At 44.3% G+C, this 24,052-nt stretch overlaps 1 protein-coding gene across 1 annotated transcript; it reads right to left on the reverse strand.

The window, feature by feature from the left end:
- Positions 1-447: 447 nt before the first annotated feature.
- Positions 448-21,686, reverse strand: CDK2 (cyclin dependent kinase 2). The gene is made up of 7 exons (XM_040422158.1): positions 21,467-21,686; positions 9,853-9,930; positions 9,637-9,757; positions 8,596-8,766; positions 6,938-7,039; positions 2,334-2,537; positions 448-1,253 (listed from the first exon to the last, which is right to left on the reverse strand). Exons 1-7 carry the CDS (start codon positions 21,580-21,582, stop codon positions 1,152-1,154), a joined length of 894 nt encoding a protein of 297 aa, XP_040278092.1. The 5' UTR covers positions 21,583-21,686; the 3' UTR covers positions 448-1,151.
- Positions 21,687-24,052: the final 2,366 nt, after the last annotated feature.

Genomic DNA, 24,052 nt, shown 5'->3' on the forward strand with positions numbered 1-24,052 from the left:
TGTTCCTGCCCGTACAGAGGTCAGGGGTCAATCTCCATATCTATGCCATGGAAAACAGTTTAAAAAAAAATAATAATGTTCTTCAAACATGCGATGATATACTTGATATAGCCAGAATACCACTTTAACAGACAACAGGTTCAGAAGCTACTGTGGCACACCTAAACTTTCCATGCATTACCTGCATATCATTTCAATGGCTGTCATCTAATCCTGAAAAACTGTTTAATAAAAGTCAGGTGTTTTGTGTAAAAGTCAACTACATATGCAGTAATGATCATTCTTCAACCTCTGATGGGGATTTACATACACAATCTATGGAGCACATAGATCAGTCTAGATTTGTCATGATATATAGGGACTGCTAAGCTTCTGCCAGTCTGTAAAATGACACAGGGAAGCAGTATGTGAGAAGAAATTGAGACAAAGGGTTAAATAAAATATTTTAATTAACTAATTTAACAGGAAAATACATACTAAAAACAAACATTCTACTTTAAAAAGTAATACATAAAAATAGTTTCATCCATAGACAAGGTGCAGACTTGAGGTTGGCACAATCTTTTAAAATCTGTGCACTGAACGTGGGAAAGAAAGTTCTGCATAAACGTTAAGGCTGCAACTGGTGGAGTGTCCTTGCTGCACAAAACAGGTTAATTAGAAAGTGATGCTGATCATTGCTAGGTCCCGGCTCAGACATCCACAAATATAGATGTAAAAAACACTGAGCGAGTTCATCTGGAAGAAAAGGTTTCTGCTCATACTCCACGAGAAAAATCCCAAACATTTGGCCCAGTTCATCCTCAGTGCAAGAAACCCAATGCGCAGAATGGAGACCTTGTTTCCCAAGCAGACATTGTTCAGGGCAGCTTTAAGCTCCATTGACCTTATTAAGAACATCACACTTACACATGAACATCCAAATTTCTAAACATAAAAACCTCAAACAAATTTGATCTATAAACAGGATTTAAATCAAAACAAACATCTGTAAAAGGGCCATTTTTAAAAACGGTTTTGTCTGGATGGCACATTAAATGCCATGGTAATAAATAGTAAGCACGATATATGTATTTTAACTCTCGAAGTCCTATTTTACATTGCTCTGCTGCGCCATTACTCATTCGATAGACAATCTTCTCAGAACCAGGCTAGTTGAGATGTGGAAGTGGCCTGCTGACTTCACGGAAGAAGGCGTGAGTTAGGGCAGCCTTCGCAGAGATCCTCTTGTTAGAATCATACTGGAGCATTTGCTGGAAATAAGATGATGTCGATTATGAGAGCAGAAAAAGACAGCATACACCATAGACAATACTGTATTCAGAAGCTCAAAAGGGACAATTTGTAAGTCTCACTTTAACATTTTGAAGCAGGGGAGGCTGAAGATGCAAATACCAAGATGAGCAGCAATGGCATCAAGTAATATTGCAGCCAAAATAATTAACTGCACATAGTTTGTAAAAGATTCAGGTCTGTTTCCATTAGCCTAAGCACCAATTCATCCACCGTGACGCGTGGTACCATGCACAAGTTTGCTTCCCAATTTGAGTCACATGTGCCCATCATGAGATCTGTGCTGGCAGTTTGAACTCTCAATTCCTACTTCATGCATGATTGGACTTCTATGGCATGTGACTATTGTTGCAGTGCCTGAGAAACTTCAAGTAGGTCTGTTTTCTTACTAGGATCGAGCACATGGAATATATATATATATATATATATATATATATATATATATATATATATATATATATATATATATATATATCTCTTTGCTTTTTAGGACATGTGCTCTCCATGTAAATAACCCAACTCACCACAACAGCTTCTCATCACCTCCAGGCATGCCCAGCAGTTCTCCCATAAACCTACAGTCCTACAGTGTTAAGACCTCTTTACACTGCTCAATATTCAGGCAGAGTATAACGAGTATTTGTACAAACGCTCGTTAGCGATAATCTGTCTATTTCAAGGTGTCGCCGATTACCCGATAAACATAAAATTTTCTTCAGGCAATAGATCGTGGGTGCAGCCATCTAAATTACAATTTGTGGGCAGCAGATCGTGCTGCCTAAACACATAATGATTCTGTAATAGAGATGCGCAATGGCATTAGCGACTGCTCCTCCACATACTGAGGAGGGGATCGCTACATGTGAATACAACTGTCTCATTCACTGATGCACAGGTGATTGTCAGGCGGGAACGTTTCCTTCTCAATAACAGTCTCCTCCATGGAGAAGTTCAAAGGGGCCTTAAGACTGAGATCTGACGCCTCACATTGATACCTGCTGTACACATAACTTTAGTATTGACACACTTTAGACACTTACAGCCAAAAGATCTCTACCATCTTCATCCAGCGGTGGTACCACTTTGCTAAAGTCTTGCCGAGCCCACTTTGGGAACGTGGACTTGTAGTCTGGCATGGAAGTAACTCCTGGCCACGTATTCTCATCAGGCGTTCCCAGGGTTCGGAAAATACGGAACAGTTGATCAATCTCTGAGTCTCCCGGGAACAGAGCCCTTCGCGTTATCTAGGATTAAACCAAAAAATAAAAATAATGGATGGGTGGAACAAGTGGATAGCTTGTCAAATTAGTATATATACACATCTGTATGCTGCGGTCAAGCTGCAACTTAACTAAACACCCTGCACTGTCCTTTCACTCCTGTCTATGCACACTTTGAGCAATTAGCTGGGGGTTTAGTATGTAACTGAATGTGCTTTTTTAAATATTTCTTAAAGGGAACCAGTCATCCACTTTATCCTGACCGTACTGAGGGCAGCATAAATTAGTGACAGAATTGCTGATGTCAGCGGTGTGTCACTCATCAGCTAAAAGTAAGTGGTTGCTAAAAACCAGCATCATAATTACTGCAGCCCAGGCCTTGAAAAGAGTCAAATCTACCTGAGAAGAGTCCTGGTTATTCATAACCTCCTGCTCTCTCACCCGTCTGCTGATGATTGGCAGTTCTCTCCTAGAGAGAAAGGGAGAAAACTAGGTAGAAAACTGTCCGTCATCAGCAGGTGGGCAGGAGAGCAGGACTTCATGAATAACCAGGACTCTTCTCAGGTGGCCGGGACTCTTTTCCAGGCCCAGTCTCTACTTTATTCTGCCATTAGTAAGGGCAGCATAAAGTTGATGACAGGTTCCCTTTAAATAGAACAAGGGGAATGCTAAAACCTAGTTATCTATTCACATTTCTAGGAGGAATAAAAAGACATGTAACAGCTGGAGTGCCAGAGGTTGCCATGTAAATTACCAAGGTATCTTCCCTACAGTACAAAGTGACCTGCGGAGCCACTTTCTGTTGGACACCGAACTAGTATGTGTGCCGCCATACAGCCCCTGTGCAGACAGATCTGACACGTGCATGAGAAACAAAGAAGCAAACTGGTTATTACTGCAGACTGCTGGTGTCACCAACACCCTCTAGTAAATCAAGGCGCCAGTCACATGCTACTTCAATATCTTCCCAAGTTCAGGGAATGTTACATCAGAGCACGGTGCCTCAAGGAACATTCTTTTATCAGCAGAGCCTACTATGAAAGGTTATTCACAATTCTTAATGTCTCCCCTACCCTTAGGGAGAGGAAGCAGAGGGTCATGGTTATAGTGCAACAGCCACATTTAAGTCCCACACAAAAGCTCTTTCTCCACAAAGTCTCTCAGATGACTGCCCTGTTTTAATCATCAAAACTGATTTTTAATTGTATCATTTGCCCTTAGGTTAATAGCTTCCAACCTTGTGCATGATAAACCCGTTCACATGCATTGCTGAAGTTACACTGGCACAGATGTAGCAATGTGCCGTGCCACACCGACTAGTAGCGGTACAGTAAAAGTCCATGATAAAGCCCATGTGTTAAACTCATGTAGTTTTACGGCGATTTCTATGATAATGCTTCCAGGACTTCTATGGAAAAGAAAACCTGTGTGGTATAATGGAGGGGTTCATTTATACTAGAGTTGTTCCAAATTTTTGATTCGATTTTGATACCATAAAAAGTATTGCGATACTCAATACCACGCGAAAAAAAATAAACCAAAAATGCCACGTGCATTCAGCATTTAAAAAAAAAAAAAGGCAAATCGCACAGTTTTTATTTATTAATTTTTTCTGTTCCGGCGTTCACCGCATAGATTTTTTTATATTTTAATAGTTTGGACTTTTCTGACGTGGCGATATGTAATATAAAATATCTAAACAATAAATAAACATATGTGAAATTGGGAAAGGGGGTGACATAATAAAATATATCTATCTATCTATTTAAATTAAAAAGTTTAATGTATAACTACATCCCCCATTAGGGGCCAGAACTTGGGATCTTCTAATCCCTTGTCCTGTTCACCGTAATAGAGCTCTATCAGGGTGAATAGGAACTCACACTCTCCCCGCTGCCCTGTGCACACAGCAGCAGGGAGCTGACTATGGCAGCCAGGGCTTCAGTAGTGTCCTGGCTGTCATGGTAATTGATCGGAGCCCCAGGATTACACAGCTGGGGCTCCGATCAGAAGCTGCCACCAATGAAGAGGAGGGGACCCTGTGGCCACTGCCACCAATGATTTTAATGGGGTGGGGGAGGGCGCACTGCACCACCAATGATAATTAACCCTTAATACAGGAGGCGGGTACTGGCAGATCAGCGGCAGTTAACCCCTCAGGTGCCGCACCTGAGGGTTTAAATTCTGCCACTGATTGCAGCTCCCTGTCAGAGACAGGGTGCCGGCTATGCGATTCTGCTGCCGGCACCTGCCTCCTGTATTATGTGTTAAAGACGACCTTATATGGGTCCAGACTAAGTATTAGGCTACACAGAGCGGCACCCAGAGATGTCCTAGCACTTACTATTATTCCTGGGAGCCGCTCTGTTCGCCCGCTGTGCCCCATTACTGTCTCCTGCTCCATATGCTAATTACTATGGAGCAATGGGGAGGAGACATCAGCTTCTCTAGTGGGCGTTCCTTCTCACTGGCTGTAGCGTTGTCCAGTCGCAGTGCAGCGAGAAGGAACGCCCACTAGCGAAGCTGATGTCTCCTCCCCATTGCTCCGATAGTAATTAGCATATGGAGCAGACCGTAATGGGGCACAGCGGGCGAACGGAGCAGCGCCCAGAAGTATGGACCCAGGAAAAGTCCCATCATTGGTGTGGGGGGGGAGGAGACACTGCTTCCTTCTCCCCTGTGCTGCTGAGTGAACATGAGCACGCCGACAGCAGCGCGCTCATGTTCTGTGATACTAGACTGCGCAGCCCAGTATCGAAAAATGGAAATCCCGGTATCGTATCGACACCAGGACAAAAGTATCGATTGGGTATCGAAATTTCGATACCCGCAACAACCCTAATCTATTCAAGCATGTGTGCCAATATCCTTTATGATAGGCCATCAATATCATATCAGCAGGGGTCTTAATGCTGTATTACACAGCCCGATTTAACAGCCAATTGTCGGTAACAAAGCGTTCCTTCCAAGCAACAGTCGGCTCGCTAGCGGAGGAGACTTCTGCCATTACATGCAGCGATCTCCTCCTCCTCAGTATTGGGAGGAGAGATCGTTATACCATCCCTCTTCCCTATACCGATTCATTGTTTGCCAGAAGCAGATTGTGATTAGACACCAAGATCTGCCGCTTGCAAACTTCTCAAAAGATTTGGGATGCCCCATGAACGAGCATTTGCTTGTTCATCAGACAAAGTATTAGACTGCCAGATGATTTGTAGCAATTCTCGTTAACAATGCTCGTTAGTAGTGTTGAGCGAACCTGTACACTGAACTTGAAAACACAATGTTCGGGTCATCTAAGAATTCCTTTATGGATTCCACTACCACGGACCATAACTTGTAGTGGAATACATAACGGAATTCTTAGATAACCCGAACCTTGTACGCCGAACTTCAAAACACTAGTTTGCTCAACACTATCGATCATCTGCCGAAAAATCAGGTGTAATACAGGCTTCACACCTTGTAGGTCCCATTATGGAACTAGACAGCTCTGTCCTGTGTAGTGGACAGAGCTGATAACTATAAAGCTGCTCACAATTAGGGCTGCAGTAAACTCTTATTTCAGTAACCGAGTATTCTACCAATTTTTTTTTACGATTAATCGAGTACTCTAATAAGAAAAAAAATAAATACTCTCTTCCTTTATAAAAACTCATCAGAACCCCTGACATCAGTCCTCCCCAGTGCCTTCAGCTCCGTATCCCCCCCCCCCCAGTGTCTTCAGCTCCCCCCAAAGTCACGAGTTCCCTCATGTCATCAGCTCCTCCCCCAATGCCACCAGCTCCCCCCACTGCGATTAATTTGAGTAATCGTTTCAGCCCTACTCACAATAATCAAAGACAACCACTTTAAGGAAAAAACTAAAACTGTCCAGATTCTAGAAGTTTTTTTTTTTTTGTTCAAAACATACATAAAAGAATCTGTGTAAACACAGTTTACTAAAACACAGCCGATGTATTTCCCGTATAGATGGCCTGCATAGGACAAGGCATTCCACTCCAGTGATCTGCAATTCACTAGACTTGTTCCATTTTGTTATGGGCTGTATGATGGCTTTTCCTAGTAGAATATTGTTAAAAATCTGTTATTGAACAGAATGGATCCACGGCAGCATCAAAGTCTATTCCATGGGCCAGAATCCTCCAGTACCAGTGTATTTTTTTCCCCCACCCACTCATTTTTGTCCGTCGCTATATTTACCAAATTGTGGAAAATATGCAGTACAATGCAATTTTTCACAAGAAAAACTTTATGAGATGTGCATTATTGTCTCCACTATCATTTTTCCTGATTTAGGTAAAATACAACTACTATGCGGGTAGAACCATATAGGAAGGCTTTCAGAGAATGTCAATGAACAGACCGCAAATCCGACATGTGAACAGCATGAATTAATTTCCAGTTTGTCAATATTAACCTACCATTTCTGCAAAGATGCAGCCGAGGCTCCAAATATCCACGGCCGTGGAGTAGTACTTACAGCCAAGGAGAATTTCTGGAGCTCTGTACCAAAGTGTGACCACCTAGAAAAAAAAATAATAATAACACATAACATAGGCTACAATGTACGACCTACAGCTATTCATTTGATGAGTTAAAGAGGACTTGTCACCTCCCCCGACATGTTTTAGTAACTACTTGCATTCCCCATGTAATAATAATTCCAGAGCGTCCATTTGCATGACTCCATGGTGTGCCATTCCGGTTTTATTCCTGCTAGAAGTTTGGAAATTTATTACTAGCAGTATGCAATAAAGGTCCATCTGTGTGTTACCAGTTAAGGGTGTGGCCCTCCCTGCACAGACTGCCAGCACCGATTGGATTAAAGTGGTCACAATATCAAAATTTTTATTCGATTTTGATACCAAAAAAAAAAATATTGAGATACTCGATACCATGCCAAAAATAAAACAAATTAAAAACCAACTTCACAGAATACACCCACACATTAACCTCATATGTTGCTGACTACAATTACGGCAATACTAAACATGTATAGTTTTTATTTTTAGAAACCTTTGGGGGGAAAAAAATATATTTTTTTTCTTTGCATCGCCATTTTCTGACTTTTTATTTTCGGTCTACAGAGCTGTACGAGGGCTTGTTTTTTGCAGGGCAAAATAGTTTTTATTGGTACCATTTTTGGGGTACATACAACTTTGTGATCACTGTTGTTCAACTTTTTTAGGGGAGGGGGATAAGGTGACTAAAAATGGCGAATTGAGTGTTTTTATTGTTTTTTTTTCCCCGTTATGGCTTTTACCGCACTGGAACATTTTTAAAATATTTTAATAGTTCAGACATGGCTATACCGGATATGTATCTTTTGGCAGCCCTGGGAAGCCTCAGCAGGCCCCAAGCTGTCATAGTAACTGATCGAACCCCCTAATTTCTCTGCAGGGGATCTAATGGGAAGGCAGAGGGACCCGCATCCCTCTGCCTTACCTTACACATGCTGCGATCACTGTTGGTTTAATTGACCGTTTCAGCGCGATTGCTATTCCCTACATTAAAGCAGAAACCTGTAAAAACTGCAGGAAGCCTCCTGCAGCAAGATCTTCCTGAAGGCTGATAAGGACCAAGTGGATGTTAGTGGTCACATGACGATGACATCAAACGTCCTTTAACTTACCAGCGTCCAGCACCACGAGGACTGCAGCGAGTTTCTCTATCCCCTGCCCTCCTACTTCCCTTCCTGACACTCCCCCATTGGGCCACTTACTTATTTCACTGGTGGCAGTGGCCATCTGCATCGCAGTGGGGAGGGACGCTCTCCCTCCATCTCCACTGTGCGTCCGCTTATTAAATCATGGTGTGCGCTGCGCAAAAATGCCAAACCTGGTATTGTATCGAACCAGGTATCAGAGTATCAAAACTTCGATACCCGGTCCAAACCTAGATTGGATGGACCTTGACTTCAGACTTCTGGCAATTCATTAACGTCTAGTAGGAATAATAAAGGAATGATCCAACAGTTATATGAAAAGATGATCCAGAATTTTTATTTCATGTTCGTAAAACAGACATGTCAGGAGAGGAGACAGGCTCTCTTTAAAGAACAAAGATTAACTTTGCTCACCTCATGTGTATAAGTTCTGACTGGCACACCAAACGCTCGAGCCAGCCCAAAGTCTGCAAGCTTGATAGCTCCATCAGAGTTAATAAGTAAGTTTTGCGGCTTTAAGTCACGATGCAAAACGCGATGTGAGTGGCAGAATGCCAAACCTTGCAGAAGCTGGAACATATAACTCTGAAAATATAGGAGGAACACATTTAGTTTACTTTAGAAAAAAAAAAAAATACAAAAACTCCCCCCATACCAAGCATGCACCTGGTCTCAGCAAAGAGGGAAATAAGCGGCTTCCAAACACCACTGGCAGCAGCTTATCCACCTTGAGAGCAAGGGAAATCCAACATGCCCGAGCCTCCCCACGACATCTGCCATGAACACCACTGTACACATTACAAGCTCTGCTGCTCCCACTGGAAACAGCAGCTTGGGCTGTCATCTAATGTGTGTGCCCACCTTTATACCCACATTGCTGTACATGAATACTAGGTTTATATATTATTTCTATGTTACCCCAACACTAAGCATTCCCCGGTATTCCTAGAGCACAAATCTGCCTAGTAATGCAGTGACACAGCGGCGTGCTATGCATCACTACAAAGACAGTTCAGACCATTGTCAGCAACCTTCAACACGCCAGCTGTTGTGAAACTACAACTCCCAGCATGCTTCATTCACTTCTACAGGTGTGCATGCTGGAAGTTGTAGTTTCACAACAGCTGGAGTGCCGAAGGTTGGCTGACCCCTGGTTTAGACATTCAGGAGTCTCGGAAAGCCAGATGACAATCCCTGGACGAGCTGGAATGACAAGAGACCACTAAAACATCCTAGTAGAGGAAACTTTCACAGAATGAGGATTTTTAGGTTTTTTTTTTTTTTGTTGGTGTTAAGGCCCAAGTAGTAGTTGTCTTTTAGGTCGCTTCTCCCCTCATTGGAGTTTGTGCTAAGAAATATAAGACATCTTACAACAAATCCAAACAGTGCTTAAAGAGCTACTTGTCAGCCACACTACACTTCAGATTTACACGGTTTGGCGAACCTTGAACTCACTTTTACAAGAGCCAGTGGGATCCCTGTAATATTGGAGCCGTCCATAAATTTCTTCAGATCTTGGTTAAGAAACTCAAAGACCAGATAAAGCTTGTTCTCTGTGTGAATGACGTCCAGAAGCCTAATGACAGGTGACATGTACGAATAAGGGTGTGAAGTCTATAAAACATACAAAAATGCCACAAAAATTCACAGGTCCGTTAAAGAGTCACTCACTTGACTATGTTGGGATGGTTCAGTTCCTTGAGGAGTGAGATTTCCCTGATGGCCGTGCTCGGTACTCCTTCTGTCTCCCTAGGAGGAAAAGAAAGAACATTAATAGACAAGTGAACATGTTCTCAGTACAGCTTATTTTTGGTTACAGAGGTAAGAACGTGATGTATTCTGTATGACCGCTCTGCAGATACACAATACCGCGGCACTTCGTGTCTTCATATAGTAAGTGTTCAGGTTTATTCACCAAGACAATTGCGACGTTTCAACTTTCTACAGTCTTTAAAAGCAATATGGTAGTATACCACTAATAGATGGATATCTATCTAGGTATTCATCATGCAACTGCCTAATATGCAAAATACAGCTGCGTAATTAACACGTGAGAACATAATTAACATATATTTAGGTGCAAAGAGCATGTTTTAGCGATGCTCGTATATTATATAGGAGGGACCAGGGAGGAGGTCTGCAGCTCTCCAGACCAGCGACGTCACAGTACATCAAGCAACCTAGGTTCAAAAGAATGGGGCTGAGCTGTAATGCCGGGAGTCAGCCACCCGCCCGATCAAAGGCTATTTTCATAGTTAATACGGTTGAAAATAGACATAAGTCCATCAAGTTTAACCAAGGGATAGGTGGGGACGCGAATCCCAGAAAGAAATGAGACTCCGATTTCTACACATTTTCATAAGCATTAATGTCATTTTACTTTTAAGAATTTATCTAAACCCTTTTTAAAAAACTGTCCACTGTTCCTGCTGTGACCACGTCTGGAGGTGTCTATTACAAGGATTCACAGTTCTTACAGTAAGGAAGCTTTGACGCTTCCGGAGACTGAACTTTTTCTTCTCAAGTCGGAGGCAGTGCCCCCTTGTCTTTGGAGGGCATTTTACATGGAACAGTTTGTCTCTGTATTTTTGGCATGTCCCATTTATATACTTGTACAGGTTAATCATGTCCCCCCCTTAGACGTCTCTTCTCAAGACTAAATAAACTCAATTCTTTTAATCTTTCTTCATAACTAAGGCCCTCCAGGCAGGGCTCCAGATGGTGACCAAAACGGTCGCCAATGCGCCTTAAAATTTGCAGATGGCGACAAGACTTTTTAGTCTTGTCGCCATTTGCGACTGTACCGCCGCGCTCCTGCGCAGCCTAAGTTCTCTTCACTAGCACAGTGGAGAAGGAAGGAGCCCCTCCCTCTCCACTGTGACGCGGCCGCCACTACCACCAATGGGGAGATAGCAGGGAGGAGGAGCTGTCGCCACTGCGCCACCAATGGATGTAAAACATAAGTATAGGCAGCGGTATCACAGACCCGGCACCCGGCCTCAATAACAGGGCATGCGATACGCGGCAATTAACGCCTCAGGTGCCACATCTGAGGGGTTAATTGCCACAGATCGCATGCCGGGTCTGTGATACCGCTGCTGAGACTTGTATAAAGGAGTTAAAGAGGACCTTTTGTGGGTCCAAAGAATATGAACTTAGTAGCAGGCTGCATAGAGCGGTGCCCAGGGATCTAAGTGCACTTACTATTATTCCTGGGCGCCGCTCCGTTCACCCGCTGTGGCCCCCGGTCTTTTCAACATTCAGAGCAAGGAGGAGACCCCAGTGTCTCTCCGTCTCCCTGACAGCAGCGCTGTCCAATCACAGCACAGAGCTCAGGAGTTTTTTTTCTCCCTCGCTCTGAGCTCTGCGCTGTGATTGGACAGCGCTGCTGTCAGAGAGAAGGAGAGACACTGGCGTCTCCTCCTCCTTGCTCTGAATGTTAAAAATACCGGGGGCCACAGCGGACGAACGGAGCGGCGCCCAGGAATAATAGCAAGTGCACTCTGGGCGCCGCTCTATGCAGCCTGCTACTAAGTTCATATTCTTTGGACCCATGAAAGGTCCTCTTTAATTACATTCATTGGTGGTGCAGTGCGCACCCCCCCCAAGCCTCTTCCCCCCCCCCCCCCCCCCCCATTATCACTGGCCACAAGCCCCCCCCCCACTCATTGTTATATGGTGGCCACAGGGTCCCATCCCCTCCAGTGGTGGCAGTGGCAGTGGCTCAGATAGTTACCATGGCAGCCAGGACGCTACTGAAGCCCTGGCTGCCATGTTCAGCTCCCTGCTGCTGTGTGCACAAAGCACAGGGCAGCAGGGAGATGTGTGAGATCCTATTCACCCTGATAGATCTCTATCAGGGTGAATAGCACAAGGGATGAAAAGATCCAGGTTCTAGTCCCTAAGGGAAGAAATGGTTATTAAATAAAAAGTTTTTAAAAAAACACCAAAATACTAAAAGTTTAAATGGCCCCCTTCCCAGTTTTACATATAAAATTTACAAACAATAAAAGAATAAACATATTAGGCTACTTTCACACTAGCGTTCGGGGCTCCGCTTGTGAGTTCCGTTTGAAGGCTCTCACAAGCGGCCCCGAACGGATCCGTCCAGCCCTAATGCATTCTGAGTGGAGGCGGATCCGCTCAGAATGCATCAGTTTGGCACCGTTTGTCCTCCGCTCCGCTCAGCAGGCGGACACCTGAACGCTGCTTGCAGCGTTCGGGTGTCCGCCTGGCCGTGCGGAGGCAAACGGATCCGTCCAGACTTACAATGTAAGTCAATGGGGACGGATCCGTTTGAAGATGACACAATATGGCTCAATCTTCAAACGGATCCGTCCCCCATTGACTTTCAATGTAAAGTCTAAACGGATCCGTTTGCATTATCATGAACAAAAAAAAAAAAAAAAAAAAAATTTTTTTTTTTTTTTTTTGTTCATGGTAATGCAAACGGATCCGTTCTGAACGGATCTAAGCGTTTGCATTATAGGTGCGGATCCGTCTGTGCAGATACCAGACGGATCCGCACCAAACGCAGGTGTGAAAGTAGCCTTACATATCGCCACGTCCCAAAAAGTGTGAGCTATTAAAATATTTAAAAATATTTTCGCTCAGTGAAGGCCGTAACATAAAAAAAAAAAAATTCTAAAACCACGCAATTCGCCATTTTTAGTCACCTTGTCCCCCAGAAGATGTCCCTGGGTGCGAGAGGCATGTGGTGCTGTTTTCTCCTATATGTAGTGCTGGCTCACTTTTGTGACCTGCGTCTCATCTTCTCAAAGTCCTTTTTTTTTTAAATTATATGCATTTTAAATTTGGCGATTAAAATTTATTTGGCTCCTAAATTTTTTAGTTTGGCTCCTGGTCATTTTTTTTTTGTCTGGAGCACTGCCTACAGGCCCCTTATCATTTTAGTCACTCTCCTCTGTACTATTTCCAGCTGCAGAGCATCCTTTCTATGTACTGGTGCCTAGAACTGGACTGCGTATCCCAGATGAGGCCGCACCAGCGCTTTGTAAAGTGGTAAAATTACATCCCTGCCCCGCAAGTCCATGCCTTGTTTAATACATGACAATATCCTGGTGGCCTTAGAAGCAGCTGATTGACATTGTATACTATAATTTAATCTACCAGCCACAAGGACACCCAAATCCTTCTCTATAAGTGACTCTCCCAGTGCTACATCCCCTAGGACATATGAAGCACAGAGATTATTACTACCAAGATGCATAACTTTACATTTGTCCACATTGAACCTCATTTGCCAAGTTGATGCCCAATCACTCAGAGTGTTCAAGTCAGTTTGTAGTTTGTGGACATCTTCCATAGACCGTACAGTTCTACACAGCTTAGTGTCATCTACAAAAATAGATATGGTGCTATTAATCCCGTCCTCAATATCATTAATAAACTAAATAATAGAGGACCCAACACTGAACCTTGGGGTACACCACTTATACCTGGGACCATTCTGAATAGGAATCATTGACCACAACTCTCTGGACACGGTCCTTCAGCCAGTTTTTAATCCAATTACAAACTATACTTTCCAAGCCAATAGACCTTACTTTACTTATTAAGCGTCTATGAGGGACAGTATCAAAAGCCGTTGCAAATCCAGAAACACTACATCCACAGCCGCCCACTACTTTCACATCTGCGCTTTCCCTTTCCTATGACGGATCTCAATAGCGGGGGAAAACGCTTTATTTTTGTCCACACTCATTGTCAATGGGGACAAAACTAGATAGAATGGAGGGCACCAGAACGCCTTCAGTTCCATTTTATTGCGTTCCCATGATGCACACAAAAGGCTGCAAGCAGCGTTAATGAGTAAATCCTGGGATGCGGAACAAGACTCACAACGTAAGTCAATAGTGACGGATCAGTTTTCTCTGACACAAAAGAAAACAGATCCGTCCCCCTAATGACTTACATTGATTTTAGAGACGGACCCATCACGGCTATTTTTAGAGATCATCTAGTTAAGTTGAAAGCAACGGTATATGGCACGTTAGAGGTACAAGCATTCAATTATACTTCTTTTTGGATAAACTCCAGTTTTTAGCAAAAAAAAAAAAAAAACTGTATTAAGAAAATCCTGCACCACAACCTGCTTGGTGTAAACTGGGAGCGAAACATCCACCCTGCTGTGACCAGTAACAGATGGTGCAGAGCGAATACCCTTAGAGGAAATCCTCCTAACACATTTCTAGTCCTGCAGGTGCTTTTCGGATTACATTAGAAAGCACTAGCGAAAAGACCATTAAGATATCCGCATGCCTTGCAATAGCAAGAGCTTAACGCAAACAAGCACATAAAAGTATTGAACAACCAAAGCACAGAGCTCCACAGCCGCCTGGCACGCGCCACGCAGGGAGTGACCTCTGTTTTCTTGCAAGTGAAATACAATATAAGTAATCACAATGAATAAATCATCTCTACATTATAAACCATGTTTATGGTGTGGATTTAAAAAAAACCAAAAAAAAAAAAACCTTGATGATCGGACCACTATGGGCTATATGAAAACTTGTCTACAAGAACATATATGCACACAATTGTTTTGCTACAATGGAAATACTGTTTCAAGTGTATGGAAATAATTGCTGCACATAGTAACAGCTCAGCCCATTTTCTGTTACAGGGGTTAAACTTTGGGCCTGTGCTTAGGATTGGCCATCAATAATAAGGTGGTGGAGCTCTTGGCACATGTAATGATCAGCTGTTTGAAGGGGGTTGTGGCACAGAGGGGTGCAACATCCATATCATTGCTTGTAAACTGTGGGGCTCCGTTAGTATAACAGCCTGGGGTCTTGTGAAGGCTCCCAGGCCTGTCACAGCAGGCTGCCCAATTAAAGGGGTATTCCAGTTAACCCCTATCCACAGGACACCCACCAATCACAAACATGTACCCCAACAATTTATTGTCCCAAATCCAACATCATTTGCTCAACCTCTGAGTTGGACCACAAACATGACTTTTGGGGGCTTGGGAAAAAAAAAGATGTGTGAACCCAGCCTTAGTGTATTACTCTGTGTAATACACTAACAGGCAATGCATTACAATACACTGTAAAAATAAATAAATACTGTGCCAAAACAACCAATTTTTTGGTCACCTTGCCCCAATATTTAATGTCCCCAAAAAATATTTGCGTCCATAACAACCTGCTCTATAAAAATAGCACATGATCTACCCTGTCAGATGACCGTTGTAAAAAAAACAAAAACGGTCCCAAAACAGCAATTTTTTGGTTGCTTTCCTCACAACAAACGTACTATAGAGCGACTCTTTATAAAACGAAGTTTTATAGAGCGACTCTTTATAAAACGCGACTCTTTATAAAACGATTCTTTATAAAACGAAGTTTTATAATATGTAAATGAGGGCTCTACCAGCAAGTAGGGCGTCTACTTGCTGGTAGCCGCAGCAGCAATCCGCCCCCTCGCCGTGTTGATTGACAGGGCCAGCCGTGATCTCCTCCTCCGGCCGGCCCTGTCAGTAATTCAAAAATCGCGCGCCTCTGGTCATTCGGCGCAGGCGCTCTGAGATGAGGAGGCTCGTCTCCTCAGTGCGCCTGCGCCGATGACATCACCGAAAGAGAAGACGTCATCGGCGCAGGCGCACTGAGGGAGTGCTGAGGAGACGAGCCTCCTCATCTCAGAGCGCCTGCGCCGAATGACCAGAGACGCGCGATTTTTGAATTACTGACAGGGCCGGCCGGAGGAGGAGGAGATCCCGGCTGGCCCTGTCAATCAACACGGCGAGGGGGCGGATTGCTGCTGCGGCTACCAGCAAGTAGACGCCCTACTTGCTGGTAGAGCCCTCATTTACATATTATAAAACTTCGTTTTATAAAGAATCGGCCGCATGAAAGTAAGTAAGACTATTATATTCTCCTATATCGCCCTATAAGGAATCTAACTATCCAAAAAAAAAAAAAAAAAAGAGTTTTGTGGGGTGACAGAAACCCTTTAAGGTCTCATCAAATGTGACATGAAAACCATTCCAACAAAATATGTCCTCAATATGTCGCTCCTACCCTTCTGAGCACTGCTGTGTGCCCATAAAGCAGTTTATGACCACATAAGGCCTAGTTCACACAGTCAGTGTTTTATCAGTGATTTCCATCAGTGATTGTGAGCCAAACCCAGGAATGGAGCCTATACAGAGATACGGTATTACAGAAAGATTTTGTGTTTTTGATCTGCACCTGGTTTGGCTCACAATTACTGAAGAAAAATCACTGATCAAATCACTGAAGTGTGAACTAGGCCTAGGGGATATTTCTGTAAACTGCAGAATCAGGGTAAATAATATTGAGGTTTACTCAATGTGAAAAAATAAAAAATGCAGATTCTACAAAAAATTTTTTAACAAAATTCACTCTATTTTGCTTCAATTAATGTGGAACAAACATGTAGGGTAAACAATGTTTCTAAAATCAGATTGTAGTCTCTAAGGGTACTTTCACACTTGCGGCAGGACGGATCCGACAGGCTGTTCACCATGTCAGATCCGTCCTGCGGCTATTTCGCCGTGCCGCCGCTCCGTCCCCATTGACTATAATGGGTACGGGGGCGGAGCTCCGGCGAAAGGCCGCCGGACTAAAATTACTGCATGTCAGGCTTTTTAGTCCGGCGGCTTTCGCCGCCGCCGTGCTGCGCCGGAGCTCCACCCCCGTCCCCATTATAGTCAATGGGGATGGAGCGGCGGTCCGGCGAAATAGCGGCAGGACGGATCCGACATGGTGAACAGCCTGTCGGATCCGTCCTGCCGCAAGTGTGAAAGTAGCCTTAAATGGGTCATATATGTGTGGTTTCTATTATTTAAGCCCCTCAAAGTGACTTCAGAACTGAATTGGTCAAACTGCTACTACTACATTATAAGCCTTCTCTAACGTCCTAAAACATAAATATAATAAAGAAATAAAGACAAAATAATGCCAAAGTGAACATTAAAGTGTAACTGTCATTTTTTTATTTCTGCAATGTGTAGGGGTAGTGACTGAGCATTTTTGCAATATACTTTATTACTGAAATCATATATTTCTATTAGAAAATAGCTCTAAAATGGCCCATTTTGAGCCCTAGCAACGCTCCTCTGATCTCTGTCTCCACAGTTATGTAAACAGAAGACAGAGGAGCGTTGCTAGGGCTCAAAATGGGCCACTTTAGAGCAATTTTTCTAATAGAAATATACTTTAATTACTAAAAATTGTACATGACAAAAATGGTCAGCATCACTGCCCCTATATATTACAAAAAACAAACTGACAGTTACACTTTAAGAACTATTTTGTGAGATAGTTATCTTAATTTAGAAAAATCTAATTTTTCCATATTTTCTGCAAATTTTTTATTTATTTTTTCTTAATAAAAAAGGTAAACTATATCAACACAGATTTACTACTTTCACAATCTCAGTCGCTTTGCTAAGTAAAAGCATTCCAAAGTTACCATCACAAAGTGACATGTCATTTTAAGGCCTCATGCACACGGCCGTGCCGTTTTTTTGCGGTCCGCAAAAAACAGAAGCTGCCCGTTTTGCCTTCTGCAATTTGCAGAACGGAAGCCGGCAATATAAATGCTTATTCTTGTCCGCAAAGCACGGACAAGAATAGGACATGTTGTATTTTTTTTAGCGGGGCCGCGGAACAGTGCCACGGATGCTGTCCGCATCTTTTGCGGTCCCATTAAAGTGAATGGGTCCGAATCCGAGCCGCCAAAACTGCGGCTCGGATGCGGACCCAAACAACGTTTGTGTGCATGAGGCCTATAAAATAGGCCTGGTCAGGATGGTGAAAACTGGCTTTGTCTTGAAGGGGTTAAAAACCAGAAAACCCCCGATATCCCAAAGCAATAAGCATACAAAATGACACATTTACAAGGTTGTCCACTAGATTACCTGCTTTAAGGCCCTTTTACAGTGCTAGATAGACATGACGATTGTCGGGAAGGAAGCGTTCAGTGATGGAGACTGTTGCTATTACATGCAGCGATCTCCTCCACAGTATGGGCAGAAGCAATCACTAATGCCATTACTTGTCCCCATAGCGCCTGCTGCCTGCAATCTGCCCCCAAGGATTTAGGTGACGGCAGCAATGATCTACTATCTGATGAACCAGCGTTTCACTCGTTCATCGAATAATCGGCAGCACCTTTACACCGGCCATTCCAGAGATCTGACAGATGACCGTAATAGATCAATAACTACATAACTGCACCATTTTGCATCCTGGTGAAAAGTCTTGCTTTTGTTAATAGGAACGTTTTTACATCTCGTTGAAAAACAGGATCCAGACAGAATGATGTCACATGGATACCATCAGCTCTAACCCCAAATCCTACAGCCAGGATCGCACATTCCACAACAATCTACAGGTGAAACTCAAAAAATTTAAATATTGTGCAAAGTTCATTTATTTCAGTAATGCAACTTAGGCTACTTTCACACTCGCGTTTTGTGCGGATCCGTTATGGACTGATCCGTTCAGATAATACAACCGTCTGCATCCGTTCTAAACTGATCCGTTTGTATTATCTTTAACATAGCCAAGACGGATGAGTCTTGAACACCGTTGAAAGTCAATGGAGGACAGATCCGTTTTCTATTGTGCCAGATTGTGTCAGTTTCATCAGACGGACACCAAAAAGCTGCAGGCGGCGTTTTGGTGTCCGTCTCCAGAGCGGAGGCAAACTGATGCATTCTGCGGATCCTTTTCCATTCAGAATGCATTAGGGCAAAATCTGTTTTGGAGCGCTTGTGAGAGCCCTGAACGGATCTCACAGACAGAAAGCCAAAACGCCAGTGTGAAAGTAGCCTAAAAAGGTGAAACTATTAGGCCTCCTGCACACGACCGTTTACTAGCCGTTTTTTGCGTTCCGTATACGGAACCATTCATTTCAATGGTGCCGCAAAAAAAAAACGGAATGTACTCCGTATGCATTCCGTCTCCGTATTTCCGTTTCGTTGAAAGATAGAACATGTCCTATTATTGCCCGCAAATCATGTTCCGTGGCTCCATTCAAGTAAATTGGTCCGCAAAAAAAACAAACACATACGGAAATGCATCCGTATGTCTTCCGTTTTGTTTTTTGCTGAACCATCTATTGAAAATGTTATGCCCAGCCCAATTTTATCTATGTAATTACTGTATATGCCATACGGAAAAACGGAAACAACGGAAACACAAAACGGAAAAACTGATCCGTGAAAAACGGAGCGCAAAACACTGAAAAAGCCATACGGTCGTGTTCAGGAGGCCTTAGATAGAGAGATATTTCAAGCCTTTACTTATCATTTGGATGATTATGGCTTACAGCTTATAAAAACCCCAAAGTCACAATTTTGAGGTCCCCTTCTGCTCGGGGGGTATGGATGAATTAGCTGAATAGTGTGACACTTTGAGCCTAGAATATTGAACCTTTTCCCAATATTCTAATTTTAAGTTGCATTACTGAAATAAATGAACGTTTACACGATCTTCTAATTTTTCGAGCTTCACCTGTAGAGTACAGCGAAAGGGAACCCTGCAGCACGCCCGATCTGTTGTAGAAACGCTGCAGATTCTCACCACAGATTTCATTCATCGCAATCCATAGTTATATGTCACGCATGCAGACGTGTGCATTTGGTGTACGGTTTGTTTGTAGGCTGGTTTAACTATGTGAAGGCCCCGCCCAGGTCTCCTTTTCACTTTACATTTACCTAACAGGTTGAGAAAGCTCCCGACATACAAAGTGCATCCAAAGAGGGTTTTCTCGGCCCCATCTGGTCAGAACTCTGGAGAAAATAGCCGTGTAGACTGTGCGATTCCAGCAGTAAAAAGAGCATTTAACAGACACTGATCGCTTATGGGCGATGGACGCCACAGTATGGCCTTCTACACTGGAAAGGTGGAATCTGATTGGTTGCTAGGGGCAACTAAGCCAGTTCTACTTTACACCAGTTTTGATAAATCTCCCCTATAGGGTTTATTATGCAGTCAGTTCCTATCTGATGGTGGGCTTGTTGTACTGTGCTCATACGATGGCGGCAAATGAAACAGAAAAAACGTGGCATGTTGTATCGGATGCGTAAACAAGGTAGTGGCCACAGCACGTCTCACGGGTGATCTCCCTCCACCTGGGGATGATATATATTTTTGAACGTATTGAAGATAGCACGCCAGTGAAGTATTTTTGAAAATTGCTTATTTTATTAATTCACCAGTGGTACCAGCCAGTGCGCTAATGTGGACAATGTACCACTGGGGTTGAAATGAATTATTTTCTAAGATACTTCACCGGCGAGCCGTCTTCAATACGTCTAAAAAGATACATTGGATGCAATAGGAATAGGCTTCTAGGGGGCAATATCTACACACATACAGCAGCCCTGCGGTGGTCCTGGCTCGGCCTCCGTCCTCGTTCACATTTCCATGTAAAATAAAAGGGTCTGTGTTTCATCCGTGAAGCTGACGGTGAAGGATCCGTGGTTGGTCCGTGTGTCAACCGCAATTCACTGACGACGTTCAGGTGAAAATTAATTGCCAGAGAATCTGCTATTAGTCTTCAGTGAAAAACAGGCACAACACGGACGTATGTCAGTGATTTTCACGGACCCACAGACTTCGGCCTCATGCACGCGACCATTGTGTGTTTTTCGATCCACAAAACACGGATGGCGTCCGTGTGCATTCCGTAATTTGCGGAACAGCACGGACAGCCATTGATATAACTGCCTATTCTTGTCCGCAAAACGGACAAGAATAGGACAGGTTATATTTTTTTTTTGCGGGGCCACGGAACGGAGCAACGGAGGCAGAAAGCACACGGAGTGCTGTCCACATCTTTTGCAGGCCCATTGAAATGAATGGGTCCGCGTCCGAGCCGCGGACCAAAACAACGGTCGTGAGGCCTTCAATGGGCATGCATCACGGGTCAAAGTAGTGCATGTCCGTGACCCCCAGGTACAGGATCAGCCGGTGCTTTGGCTACGCTGTTCCTGTCTATAAACAGACCTCCACGTCCATGATGATGGTGGTGGTGGTGGTGGTAGTCCTACTGCCTCTGCTGGATCTGAGCATGTGCAGACAGCTGGTGGTCAGCGGGGTAATTAGGTGACAGTCTCCATCATGGACAGCAGTACATGGGGCCAGAAGGCTACCCTGTAATATCAGCCACCTGGGCAGGTTATTAGAAGTGCACCTGACTGAGGCCAAAACTACAGCCCGCGCCCAGCGGAGGCCACAGAGCATGCTGCTACCTGTAGTTCGCCAGCACACTGATGAGCACTTACGTGTCCAGGCGGATCTTTTTCAGCGCCACCACCTGCCCGGTCTCCCGGTTCCGAGCTTTGTACACCACCCCGTAGGTGCCCTCCCCGATCTTCTCCACCTTCTGGAAGTTATCCATGGCGCCTGAGCTCCAGAACGGGATCCTCGGAGGACAGCAGGTAACGGGGCCCTTCCGGAATCCTTACAATGCAGAGCCCCGAAAACTTCCCGCCACCGCTCAGCCACGCCCCGACAACTTCCGATTGGTGAAGCGGAGGCTCCCGCAGTGACGTCACGTACGGATTGGCGCCACCGCTTGTCTTCAAATCGTAATTCCGCCAACGTGTGCGCCGCTTTGGTTCAGTGAGGAGGACGGTGCGGTAACGCATGCGGTTAGAGCGGGGCTGCTCTCTAAACAGCTCACCAGAGAGGGGACTAGAATGGAGGGCCCCGGAGCAATGAGGAAAGGAGGCTGCAGCCCAGTTTATTAATTGGCATAAAGGCAGATAATCTGGTGCTGTTATTTGAATTCTGTCTTTTTCCTTTTTTTATTTAAATCTGCTTAATGTTAATTTGTTTTAAAGGGAACCTGTCACCAGGATTTTGTGTACAGAGCTGAGGACATGGGTTCCTAGATGGCCACTAGCACATCCGCAATACCCAGTCCCCATAGCTCTGTGTGCTTTTATTGTGTTTAAAGGGAGTCTGTCACACATTTGGGCATATTAGACCGATCAAATAGGGTTATATGATCCACCCAGAACTTAAAAACGGTACCTTTGTTGTACAAAACAGACTTTTCTTTTAGCCGAAAATGAACTTATAAGGTTATGTTAATGAGCCCTCTCAAGTGCCCAGGGCGGTCTCTCAATCCTCGGAGCCCCAGGCAGCACCTCCTAAACGGCTCATAACCCCGCCCTCCGTGCGCCTCTGCCCGCCCGTTTACTCCCCTCCCCTGTCCTTTTCCACTGCGGCTGTGCGGTCCAAATCGTAGCGGGCGCATGCGCAATGCGATGCCTGCTGCTGGCAGGGCATCGCGATACCTACTGCGCATGCGCCCGCTACGATTTGGACCGCACAGCCGCAGTGGAAAAGGACAGGGGAGGGGAGTAAACGGGCGGGCAGAGGCGCACGGAGGGCGGGGTTATGAGCCGTTTAGGAGGTGCTGCCTGGGGCTCCGAGGATTGAGAGACCGCCCTGGGCACTTGAGAGGGCTCATTAACATAACCTTATAAGTTCATTTTCGGCTAAAAGAAAAGTCTGTTTTGTACAACAAAGGTACCGTTTTTAAGTTCTGGGTGGATCATATAACCCTATTTGATCGGTCTAATATGCCCAAATGTGTGACAGACTCCCTTTAAACAAAAAACGATTTGATACATATGCAAATGAACCTGAGATGAGTCCTGTCCCTGACTCCTCTCTCATACAGGAAACATTGCAGGGTAATTTGCATATGTATCAAATCGGTTTTTTGTTTACACAATAAAAGCACACAGAGCTATGGTGACTGGGTATTGCGGATGTGCTAGCTGCCATCTAGCAACCCATGTCCTCAGCTCTACACCCAAAATCCTGGTGACAGGTTCCCTTTAACTTCTCTTTTTCGTTTTTTTTTTTTGCCTTCCAAGATCCATAACTTTCTTTTTTTTAACTTGTTTTATTGTAGCATAAGGCCCCTTTCACACGGGCGTTGCGGGAAAATGTGCGGGTGCGTTACGGGAACACCCGCGATTTTTCCGCGCGAGTGCAAAACATTGTAATGCGTTTTGCACTCGCGTGAGAAAAATCGCGCATGTTTGGTACCCGAACTTCTTCACAGAAGTTCGGGCTTGGGATCGGTGTTCTGTAGATTGTATTATTTCCCCTTATAACATAGTAAGTAAAATAGCGCTGGAGGGGTTAAAAAAAATTAAACTCACCTTAATCCACTTGATCGCGCTGCTGGCATCTCCTTCTGTCTCTTTTGCTGAACAGGACCTGTGGTGAGCATTCATTACAGGAACAGGACCTGTGGTGACGTCACTCCTGTCATCACATGATCCATCACCATGGTAAAAGATCATGTGATGACCGGAGTGACGTCACCACAGGTCCTGTTCCTGTAATGAATGCTCACCACAGGTCCTGTTCAGCAAAGGAGACAGAAGGAGATGCCGACTCCGCGATCAAGTGGATTAAGGTGAGTTAAATTATTATTATTATTTTTTTTACCCCTCCAGCGCTATTTTACTATGCATTCTGTATTCAGAATGCTATTATTTTCCCTTATAACCATGTTATAAGGGAAAATAATAATGATCGGGTCTCCATCCCGATCGTCTCCTAGCAACCATGCGTGAAAATCGCACCGCATCCGCACTTGCTTGCGGATGCTTGCGATTTTCATGCAACCCCATTCACTCCTATGGGGCCTGCGTTGCGTGAAAAACGCAGAATATAGAGCATGCTGCGATTTTCACGCAACGCATAAGTGATGCGTGAAAATCACCGCTCATGTGAACAGTCCCTTAGAAATGAATGGGTCGGTATTCAGTGCGGGTGCAATGCGTTCAACTCACGCATCGCATCCGCGCGGAATGCTCGCCCGTGTGAAAGGGGCCTAAAAT

Source organism: Bufo bufo, chromosome 3 (genome assembly GCF_905171765.1).
Source record: "Bufo bufo chromosome 3, aBufBuf1.1, whole genome shotgun sequence".
Lineage (NCBI taxonomy): Eukaryota > Metazoa > Chordata > Amphibia > Anura > Bufonidae > Bufo > Bufo bufo.

Excerpts from the sequence above, each read along its gene's own strand:
- CDK2 (XM_040422158.1), bottom strand. The coding sequence starts at position 21,582 with ATGGATAACTTCCAGAAGGTGGAGAAGATCGGGGAGGGCACCTACGGG. Across the intron at positions 9,931-21,466 it reads AAAAAGATCCGCCTGGACAC|GGAGACAGAAGGAGTACCGA; the intron begins GTAAGTGCTCAT and ends TTTTCCTCCTAG. Across the intron at positions 8,767-9,636 it reads TCCCACTGGCTCTTGTAAAA|AGTTATATGTTCCAGCTTCT; the intron begins GTGAGTTCAAGG and ends CTATATTTTCAG.